The sequence below is a fragment of the Bombus vancouverensis genome, chromosome 8 (assembly GCF_051014615.1).
Source record: "Bombus vancouverensis nearcticus chromosome 8, iyBomVanc1_principal, whole genome shotgun sequence".
Taxonomy (NCBI): Eukaryota; Metazoa; Arthropoda; class Insecta; order Hymenoptera; family Apidae; genus Bombus; species Bombus vancouverensis.
Window position 1 is genome coordinate 1,135,241 of NC_134918.1, and position 11,612 is coordinate 1,146,852.

General features: G+C 32.4%; 1 protein-coding gene across 1 annotated transcript; it reads left to right on the top strand.

Moving 5' to 3' along the window:
• The first annotated feature begins 895 nt into the window (after positions 1 to 895).
• Positions 896 to 10,564, top strand: LOC117164843 (proton-coupled amino acid transporter-like protein acs). Its single transcript, XM_076621127.1, has 6 exons — positions 896 to 1,014; positions 3,765 to 4,140; positions 4,506 to 4,663; positions 5,595 to 5,779; positions 9,869 to 10,079; positions 10,504 to 10,564. The coding sequence occupies exons 1-6, from the start codon at positions 896 to 898 to the stop codon at positions 10,562 to 10,564; spliced, it is 1,110 nt and encodes a 369-aa protein (XP_076477242.1).
• The last annotated feature ends 1,048 nt before the right edge of the window (positions 10,565 to 11,612 follow it).

An 11,612-nucleotide genomic window follows, 5' to 3' on the forward strand; every position in this document is an offset into this window, starting at 1 on the left:
CCTGTCCATTGCAGATAGGAAAATATTAAAAATAGAACAAGAACTAAAACCACTGCCAAAACTCCTTCATATGGATATAGTTGTCTTAAGAAAGGCATCAGAAATTAAGAATATTTGAAAAACCGCAAAATCATTCACTATTAAAAACTATCCATCATATATGTGGAAGGTATTGACCAGAAATCGAAGGCAGCGGAACAGTCGCCGTGCATAGGCATCGACATAAGAATCGACATAGGAATCGAAGGTACACATTGACTGGTGTACACGCGCGTCAAAGAGAGAAGGAGAAAGAGAAGGAACTATAATGTCAGGGAGACGTCCCGCGGCGCTAGACTGTGACTAAATCCGCAGTACCCATGCAGTGTTTACACTCGAGATGATGCCTCCTAATGCTAATACGCGGTGCAGCGCAGCCTCTCCTCCGGTTTCTTAATGCTCAATCGCAATCCAATGAAAAGTGTATGAATGGCAAACGATTATCAAGTCGAGCGGGCGCCCTCAATGTGTCCGCCGAGGCGTCCGCGCAACCCTGCTGCGTTAACCGACGTCGAATCCGGACCAAATGGTACGAATTCGCTGCGTTTCCCTCTCCTTTTCTCCCTTCTACGTTACATTCGTTGATTCCCTTTCTTTCGTTCGCTTTTCACCTCGTCCATCGGCACTTTTCTCTCTATTACTCTTTTAGGTTGGCCGCCAGCTTTTTTTGTGGATTCAGCCGGTCATAGGACAGAAGTTTTGCAGGGATACGTAACGGAGAGCACGTGGTAGGATTTCCGGCTCACTCAACGATTAGGCTCGGGTCAGAGAGCAGTAAGAAACGCAATTACCATTGTTAGTAAATGCGAGATGTTGGGAGATTTGAGGAGATGGAATCATTGAGATCGAAGGTGAAATGGAGAACAACAGATATGGTGGTGTCAATTTGATATTGGAAAGAAGAAAGCTGGAATATAAAAATGGTAAAGAAGCGATACCAAAACCGGATTTATCATTTATGCATAAGGTGTCTCAGTAATCATGATACAATCGGAAAGTGGGTGTGATTCTAAGTGAAAAAGTAAATCGAAAACATAGAATAATGTCTGTTCGTATGACGCTTCGTTTTCGAGAAAAAAGAGATTTGAAAATCGATATTTGAAGATCGGTCAAGTATTATAAGTATAATAATTAATTGGAAACAGTAATTTTAATAGGTTAATCATAACTTCCGAAGAGTAATTTCTACAAATAACAATTTGGAAAGAGAAGTTTTAATAAATAGTAATTTCCAAACAGTTATTTTGTTGTTCTGATAAATAATAATTACAAAGTAATAATTTCTATAAGTAATATTTCCAAAACAGTAATATAAATAGATAGATACTAATTTGGGAAAGGTAATTCCTAAAAATCTTAATTTTAAAAAAGTAATTTCAATGTATAATCGGCCCAAAACAGTAATTCGAACGTTTTCGTGTCAACGTTTTAACGTGAATTCTCCAACCGATCCCCGTTCCCCCTTGGGTAGTTCACTCGAAAAGAAAGCGGTTTGTCGTCGTGGCCTTAACCACGATTCACGGTTCAAGCTCACGCCGATGATCCCTTTTATCCAATCCGCGAGAAGCCGCGAGGCGTTAAATCCCCCGGGAAAATCTCCGTAACTGAACTCGCGTTCCCGTTAAGTCGGTCAGCTCGGTCCAGCCGAGTGAAAGGATCACAATACCAGGCCGTGGAATCGGGTATCCAATCCTTATTCTGTCTTTCGACGTTGTCCCAGGCCTCTCTGGAAATTAGTTGTCCGAGAAATTCATGTTAATGTCGAGCAATCGACCGCAGTAGTCCGTGAGAAAATAGCCAACGTGACGAACAGATCCGGAAATGTTTCCAAAGAAAATCTTTAGTGTAACTTTGTTACAAGGTGTTTAATCTTCTGTTATTTGGCTTTGGGTCTGAGAATGATACTTTCTTTTTGGAGGGGTGGAATGATGGTGGGAGTTTCCGAAGAACGTGTTTTGTTGATTGTGATTAATCTATGTAGTAGTAAAAGTACACGGGTAAGTAAAGCAAGCAATTTTAATGTTTTAAGAACCTTTTTGGTAAAATTGAAACGAGAGAAGTCATATAAATTAACAAAGGTTTCATAATTGAAAGAATCTTAAAAAAAGTTTAAGAAATTTCTTAAGAATAAAAAGAACAATTTTCAAACCTAAAAATTTACAGATTTGCAAAATTTATGGAGAATAAAAAACATGTGAAGGATTAAAATTAATTCAAGAAACATAGTAGAGTTAAAGAAATCTTGCAGTTCAGTTCAACATACCTATTACTTTCCACCACTCTGTATCTAACGAGTACAAGAAAAAAAACATAATAAATGATTTAAAAAAATTTCATTTTCTAAAAGGGAATAGCTTAAAAATTCAATATATCAATAAATCCCATATTACCAAAAGTGACTGTAGTTGTTTTTAAGATTAAAATAAGTTTTCCCACCTCCTTTATAATTTTAGAATATATGGAATAGAATATTTGCGCGCCATAATATTAAGATATTGAAAATATTAAAGTATCTCTTTCATAATACTTATATCTTTAACATTTTATAAAACTTTGTTAATTTATCATTTATTTTTAAAAGGCTTATATCTTCCGATCTAATAGATCCTTCTCATTTTTGATTATTTTATATTAATTTCGTATCAAGAATGTCACAGTTCAGAATCGGAATAGTTTTAAAGATACATATAAATTTATCGAATTAAATGAGAATATTATAACATTTTTCTACATACAAGTTCGACATCTTATTATACTAATTTAGCAACTTAATGCGTTTTCAGAAAATTATAACGATTCAAACTCATTTTTCATAAAAACATAATTCCTAAATTATGTTATTGTTGCAGCGAATGAAAGATATGAATTCATTCTTATATAAGATGTATGGACCAATCTATAACGAAGATTGATAATCTATAGGGTATCTTGCAACTGATATGAAACCAGTCAAATGGTTTTATGTGATAAAAGAAATAGAAAACATAAAATAATGTTTTTTCACACGAAACTTTATTTCTAAAAAAATTTACTTTAACCTTATCCGTTGCATCTAGTAATTTTGTAGTTTATTTTACAAAGAGACATCAATACATTTTTTAATATTCGAGGTTATTGATTATTGACGATATTTAATAAAGAAACATTGTCAGTAGATAAATAGGGTGATTATGAGAGAGAGAGAGATTAAGTGATACGAAGATGGAAGACAACAAAGTCATTAGGTGCTCAACATAATTATAATATTAATATGATATATCATAATAATACGATTTTGACTACTAAAATATAAGACTGCCAAAGAAAAAAAAATTTCTTAATGCAAAGGAAAAAGATAAACCTTGATTCATGACTATATTAAAAACATATAGTTATAAATTTATAAAATTTCTATGTAGGATTATAAGTTAGTCATTCCAATAATACTAGCAATTTTAATGGAAAATAAATTTAAGTACTTTTTGGAAAAGTTATCCCCTTTTTTCTATCAAATTTTCAGGCTACAAATCTATATCAAATTCAGACGAACAAGAAAAGAAGAAAAATAAAAAATAAAATTCAGTGTGTCAGATAAAAGTAATGTAATCAATATTTTGGTCACGTTATAATTGGTTCATTCACCCCTCGTGCCATAATGATATAAAAGAATTCAAGAGAAAAACAATTCTTTTTAGGACCAATTCTTCGTATGGTATTTCATTGGACAATTCATTCGAATTTTTCAGATATTTCGTCGATGCAACAATCCTAATGTGTTATATAGGGATCGGCGCAGTGTACGTTGTATTCATATCTGGGATAATACAAAAATATTTTGATTCTGAAAGAATCCTAGATCAAGAGTATTACGCCTTGTTCCTGTTCCCACTCTGCTTTGTAATAAACACGATGAAATATTTGCACGACATCGCGGTTATTTCCATTTTTGGTAATTTATTGCTCTTTATTGCTGCCATGATTGGCGCACTATACACTGTGAAAGATGGAATTGGCGAAAAGTGGGTCATGATTGGCTCGGACATGTATTTGTATCCGAAATTCGTCGGAACTGTTCTCTTCAGCATGAGTTCTCCTGGAATAGTAAGTTTTCACCTATATTCAGTTAACAATGGTGAATCTAATGTTCAATTTTTAGACTAAATGACTAAAAACTAACATCTTATATAATTTATATTATTATGTATCATATACTACATGAAATAGTATATATTTTGTTACTACGAGACTGTGGACATTTATGCAAATTTTTATGAACACAATTACAGAAATGGAATCTAAGCAAAAATTTGCCTTACTTACTACATTTCTGTATATTATATGCATTCTGTTCATTTTTGCATTTTTCAATTTTGTATAAATAGATAAAAATCCACAGTTTAATTATGTAGTAAAATAATTTGTACAAAACTTCTTTGCTCTATAATCAAAAAATGTTTGTTTTTTCAATTGAGGATAATTATTCTTAGGTGCAAAAGCCATGGAATTACACGAAATTCAGCGGAGTATTAAACCACGAAATGATGCACATAACTCTTCTGCATACTTTTATCGATGTTGTTGGTTACCTGAAATGGGGCTGCGACTCAGGAGGCAATTTCATTCGAAATCATCCAGTAAACGATCTGTACAAATTTTTGCGTATATTTTATTCTTTCAAACGAGACACACCACTGTTCAGAGGTATCAGGACACTTGTTTATTTTTGACATGATATATTTGAATTATACAACTACGGATAAAAAAATTGAACTGCAATAATTTTATTCCTTATAAGCATTATATATAACAGGATATTATGAGGTCATTAACCTAATTTTTCAAAATTAATATGCAACAAGAAAACTAGAGTTTGTAATTATACAGTCTTGTAAAATTATTTTATTAATTGACAAATTCTTTATCTTTAGATCTTTCAATAGGTTTCTTGCAGTACGAATTATAAGAGGTAGATTAAGAAGATCTTCTATACCAACAAAAACATTTTTTGTGAACACTAATATTTAAATAATAAATATACAAGATGATCAGAAGGCTACTTGACTGATTCTAATTTTTATTGTTTAATATTTTTAAGTCATATAGAAGCTCCATCTCTGGAAGTTTGTCAAAAGAAATTTTGATGCTTTTTTGCATTATTTAGTTGTAATTTGTTCTAAACTCTGATCATGTTGGAATATCCAATAAAAGCGAGAATTTCTTTTCGTAAAAAACGTGATCAAATTAAGATGTTGATGGATAACAGTAAAGTATGCGCGGTAAAGTATGTCATGCTAGATGATGACGAACTCTTTAAATTATTGGCTTATTAATCCCCATATTTTTTCGTATTATCAAAAAAATAGATTTTTATCTGATTTTGTCTGATACTTGTAACATTTTTTTATCCAATTATTGTTTTTGGCTACCTTGTATTTTGGCTACGTTGTTTTCAATTATTAGTTTATCATTAATTTATACATTTTAATACAAATGAATCAAAGTGTCGGAATATTTATGAAGGCTTGTGTATTCTATAATATAGTCAATAACACGATATTATTATTTTATTTTGTTAGGAGAACAATATCTGCATTCGTGATGCAGGGTCTATCGATATATTTCATATATGGATTACAATGCTATATGCCAATTATTATCTTATTGGACGAGTATATTATTCCAGCACTTAATAAAAAGTCAATCTACGGAACTTCATGTGGTTGGAATCTGACAGTTCGTTTGGGCATCAGCCTAATTACGTGTAAAGAAATTCTTATACCTATTGTGCTCAAAACGATTAGAGGATCGTTCTCCTTGTATTTCTGTTTTTCATATTTATCTTTCGCGTTTGTACATTTTTTTATTGGTTGCTTTAAAGTTAATCTCTATCGCAGTACCATGTAAATCTTATTTATGTCGATATGTTTTAATAGAATCTTTCATAGCAGCAATTCTCTAATTGTTTGGATTTTTTAAATTTTTTCCCCACTTATAGTTACGTTTCGACTACGTTGGCATTAGAAATTATTTATATATTTTCACTCAGTTTTATTTAATATTAATCATGTAATATACAAAGTATCCGATTTTAATGTACAAATACGAGTTACTGGTAAATTACCTGCTGTATAAAGGGAAGCAGAAATTGAATGGTTTTACAGAGAACATAATCTGATATAATTATTTCTTCTCGAGATGAACGCGTAGAGATTGTGATTCACGTTTTCTTAAACTGAATCATATAATTTTTGATATACTAATCGATCTGTTTTGATATTCTTTATAGAAAATTATTAATCTATTCACGTCGAAAAACCATTGGTCTAGCAGGTATTTTAACTTTTATCTTGTGAAACCTATCGTACAGAAGACAAAAAAGCAAAGAAAAAAGCAAATAGTCGATTTTTATGAAATACAAGAAAAATAGCGAGACACAGCTTTGAACATTTTTTTTATACAGTAGATAGTTTACCATTAATTCGCATTTATAGATTAATATCTGATATTCCGAATATAAAAGTTTATGAGTAGGTAACTCACTAAGGCTTAAGGCAATACGGTGGCTATTAAAAGTATATACAAACCACTGAACTTATTATAGCGTCTACATACTAAATAATTAGATCAAAGTATATTACACTATATATTATTTAGTATCGAATATTTTCATATGATTACAAAAATTTGATATTATAAAATGTAGAACCCTACAAAGAAAATTCTCCGCAGGAAACTAGGGGTATATGCAAATACTTTTTGTAATCATTGTTTAATGATTGTTTAAAGTATAACATTAATAAGCTTATATGATTGTCATATAACAGAAACTATTGAATTTTTTCTGAGTCTACGGTTGATGAGTGTCAATAATTGTTTCAAGCAGCATATTTTAGCTTTTCTCAGTTTACCTTTAGCAAACATAATTCTATCGTGATGTATAACTTCATATCTTTCGCATCTTTTATTCCTTTATTTATTTATTTCCTTTATTTCTTTTCTTTTTCTTAAATAAAAAAATCTTTCTCATGGCGCAAAAAATATCTTTAATAGTTCTTCATCTTCTTTTTGTTTAAAATATTTGTGTTTCATGGAAAACAATTTCATTTAGAATTCTGATCTTTTCTCTTTAAGTATTTCACGTTTGTTTCTTTCATTTCGCATACGTTACTTCCTTTTAGAAGAAAACCTTTCTGTTTGCGTTTGTAGTAAGTTATGTAACGCATAATCTCACTATCGTATAATTGTCTTCATTCCCCTCACTCTTTCAATTTTGCATTTGCTTAATTTTACAAAATACTTAACACTATACATATCTAATCCCGCTGCGTTTTTCGAGTAATCTACTCAATTCTATTTTTCTATTAAGTATAAATTTCTTAAGTTTAAAAGAAAAGGATATCTTTGTTACTAAAAGCAATTTCTGTTTGTATGTGTAATTTTTCGTTGCAACATTTTGCCAAAGACAAAATGTTTTGTTAAATATCTTTTTGTCTGTCAAAACAAGGGTATGATTCAGATATCACTCAGAATATTTTGAAATAAAAAATACGAGGTCTGTAACAGAATTAATGCTACACTTTTAATATTTGACAGAGATCTAAATTTTATTCAATATTCAGCTCCAACAAAAACGAACGAATACGACGAAAAAACAATCTTAGAGAAAATTTCTCTTTCTTCTGTTCGTTTCCTTTCTCTTTTATATTTTCAAGGTAAACTCAAAGGGAAGTTTGATCGGTTGCAACGGGTTGAATCTCCTCTTTCTCACGAGGCAAGTTCGCGAAATCGATCAATCGATCCGATGGCAGTCCATCACAAGCTAGATATTACCAAAGTTCCAGAATCTATTTTCGTGAAATTTAGTATAGATAGCCCAGTTTCTCTCGTGGCGCGCCATAGCGGAACTCTTGATGCAAGTATTCATCGTTCTAATAAAGGATGCTTCGCTGGGCTAACTACCGATCTTGTGATTGATTCTTCGTCAGTAAGCGAACGAGTAAAGAAATCAGAAAACTTTCATATTATAACATTTATGCAAATATTTATATAATATCTTAACCTTTCTACAAATAATATATATTTTATGGATTATTTTCTCTTACTGCGAATGACATTGGGCAGACAATTGGATTATTAAACGACACTGATTGTTAATGGGATTTAATTTAATATGTTCGATGATTATTTTGCGGATATTTAACTAATCGAATAAGAAATAAACAAGTACTGTATTTACGATTTTGTTCAATGTGAATTTTCCTGTTATACAGGGTGGTTGGTAACTGGTGGTATAAGCGGAAAGGGGGTGATTCTACGCGAAAAAAGAAGTCGAAAATATAGAATAAAAATTTGTCGTTTGAGGTTTTGTTTTCGAGAAAATCGACTTTAAATTTTCGCTCGGTGCGCGTGCGGTACGTTATAACGGATCTCACTATAGATCGTTGTCTCGATGGAAAAATTAAAAAAAAATAAAAAAAAATTTATTCTATATTTTCGACTTCTTTTTTCGCGTAGAATCACCCCCTTTCCGCTTGTACTACCGGTTACCAACCACCCTGTATAATATTTGCAACAATTGTCGAAAATTCTTATATATTTGCTTTTTAAGGTTAAAATATTTTTGGTGAGTTTGTAGAACCGTTCCGTCCTCTCCGATTTCGGTGATTATTGAATATGTTACAGAAATCAACATTTTGAACAATTTTTTCCTATACATATAACCATCGGTCTCGGTTAGTTTACAAGATATTCGCACAAAACTGCAGATACTACAACAGTGTATTTCTGTATATAGTCGTGCGTCTGTGGCAGCGTATGTTAGTTTAGTTGCCCGCCACCGGCTGATCATCTTGAGTTTGTAAACGAGGGTCAGCCGAGCTTAGAAACCCCGTGCATGACGTACATATGCGAGGATGCAGGAAGTGTCTGTTATAACTCAACTCAATTAAAAGTGAATGTCATCAATGTATTGGGTTTAGGTTTGGGTCAGGTTTTTCAATACGGCTGTCGCGAGGCGGCCAGCAACATTTGCGTGAAATAATAAGAAATTAATATTAAAATAATAGACGAATAAATAATTGATATTATGTTACGAAATAGAATAATTTTTATCGCTTTACGCAAACGTTGGCGGTCGCCTCGCAGCGGCTGGATTGAAAATACTATCCTAAACTCAAACCTAATATTTTGCTGATATTCACTTCTAGTTGAGTTATACGTTATAACAGATATTTCCTACATTCTTGTTGTCCCGCATATGCATGTGGGAGGGGACGTTAGGGTCAGATTTATAAGCATATCCATAGACGTACAATCATAGACAGAACTATAGTGTAGTGATATTCACAGTTTTTCGCGAATACCTCGGAAACTAAGGGTGGCCGACGGTTATATGTATAAGAAAATGTTGTTTAAAATATTGAGGTTTCTACCCACATTTTAAAAATCATCGAAATCGAAGAGGACAACACGATTCTTCAAGTTCACCATATTTTTCGCTTCGTATGGGTTTCCATTTCTTTTTGAAACAGTTTTGAAACTTATTGCATTTTTATGAACATCTGCGGTATATCAGTTATATTTTTGAGAATTCTTTAAATAAAAGACGAGTCCACTATGGCACTTTAACGCCAATCAAACGAGTTAATATTTCATTTGCATTGACTAATTTTTCGTGTAGAAAATTTCCTATCCTTATTTTTGTATATATAAAAATAAAAATCGAACTACTGTGTAAGATATTAGATTCTGAAATTTGTAGTCCGATGTATTATAGAGTACATATTCTATAAATATAGTCAGACTTTTGAGCGATCGTATAAATTTGACGAAACGTAAATCAAAATTACAGGTTTGTTGGCAGCGATAATTCCTAAATTGGATTTATTCATCGCTGTGGTAGGAGCTGTTTGTTCATCGACTTTATCAACCATTATTCCAGTTACTCTGTATATTCTGATACATTACAACAATTATGGCACGCTGAAATGGAAATTAATTTTAGGCTTGTCTCTGTTGATTGTTGTCAATATAATTTTGATTGCCGAATATTTCAGAAGCAGGTATATTATGACATAAAATTATAAAATTGTAATATGGAAAATGTTTATTTGGAAAAATTTATACGAAGACCACGAAAAGCGAATGATAAAAAGATCCATAATACTTATAACCGATGTGACATTATATGGTATTAAATCTAGCTTTCAGCATTTTTGATATGTTCGAGAGGCTAATAAAAACATGTAGGTATCCAGCACCTAAACGAAATAAAAAGACAATTTTGAGACTGGTTGAAATTATATTAGCATTTTAAAATTGTCTTCCTGTAAGAAGTAGAAATGTGACTTTGTCATGATACTATCTTGTTTTCGTATTGTATTCATGTTGATAGATATAAAACGAAGATTTCCTGATATTAATCAAAGATAAGAAATGATACAAATTTTAGTTATAATAAAGTTTTACAACTAAATGTGATTGCAGCAAGTTAGTATTAAGGTTAAAACTCCTAGAGCCAAAGAGCCATAAAAGCCAAAATATGTAAATGAAAATTACGTTAAATATTACGTATTAACAAATTCATCATTCAATTGTTTTTATACTTATCTAAAAAATGGATATTTCACATATTACAGTTTCTAAATCCAAGTTTAACCCAAACTTTTAATTTTACAGATATAAGTCGTAGAAGAAGAAAGGTACGTTATTAATGTTTTAAATTGAGGAAAAAATCGCGTAAAACGAAATGGTGAATTAAGTAAATTGCGCGGGAAGTTTTCTACATTCCTACTGATTTGATATTAATTTTGTATAAGTATTAAAAGGGCGGCATATTTTTGTCCCACTATGCACCGAAGTTCGTAACATCGTCTTTTTCAGTACTTTTAAGTTATGGAATTGATCAATGTAGTTTTTTAACAGCTAATAAGATATAGTTAGGTAACCATACCCACTGTGTCACAAAGAGTTGAAACTTATCCCATTATGCTCCAAAGGGTTGAGATGTTTCCATCCAAAATGAATCCAAAAACAAAAAACAAGAAAAGAATGAAATAAAGAGAAAATGACAAAGGATACTGAATTTTCCATTAGATGGAAGACACCACCGAAGCAATTGGACAAAGCAACGCGTAATCGCGTCAGATCATTCAGCCGTCAATGGCTTATCAGATACGCATGAAGGACGAGGACACGCATGCAAAGGCATTCGAATGCAGGGACGCGTGTATACACGCGTACAAATGCTGGAGTTAACGGCTGGCTATGAGTGGGAGTTCCCTCGAAGGGCAAAAGGGAAAAGGAGGTGGTGATGGGACACAGAAAGGTGCTTCCGTCGCACTGGAGAGAGGACGCAACCCCTTTTAGTGGCTAGCACGCCGTCTCTTCGCTCCCTCTTACCCTAAACAACCTCACACCCCTTCAGTCTCACTCTCCTTCTCACTTGTTCTCTTTATTTGTCTCTCTTCAGCTTAAGTTTGCTCTTGCAGACTCTGGCTCTGGCTGCCCGTTCATCCGTTTGCCAGTTCAAGGTGGTTGCGTTCATTACCAGAGAATATAACGGGTGGTGTGGGAGTTTTAAATGACCGACCTCG

What these genes read in the sequence shown, in the direction of transcription:
- LOC117164843 (XM_076621127.1), top strand. Translation starts at nt 896, where the DNA reads ATGGAGAACAACAGATATGGTGGTGTCAATTTGATATTGGAAAGAAGA. An exon ending in TTTATGCATAAGGTGTCTCA is followed by an intron (nt 1,015 to 3,764) that starts GTAATCATGATA and finishes CGAATTTTTCAG; the next exon opens with ATATTTCGTCGATGCAACAA. An exon ending in AATCATCCAGTAAACGATCT is followed by an intron (nt 4,664 to 5,594) that starts GTACAAATTTTT and finishes TTATTTTGTTAG; the next exon opens with GAGAACAATATCTGCATTCG.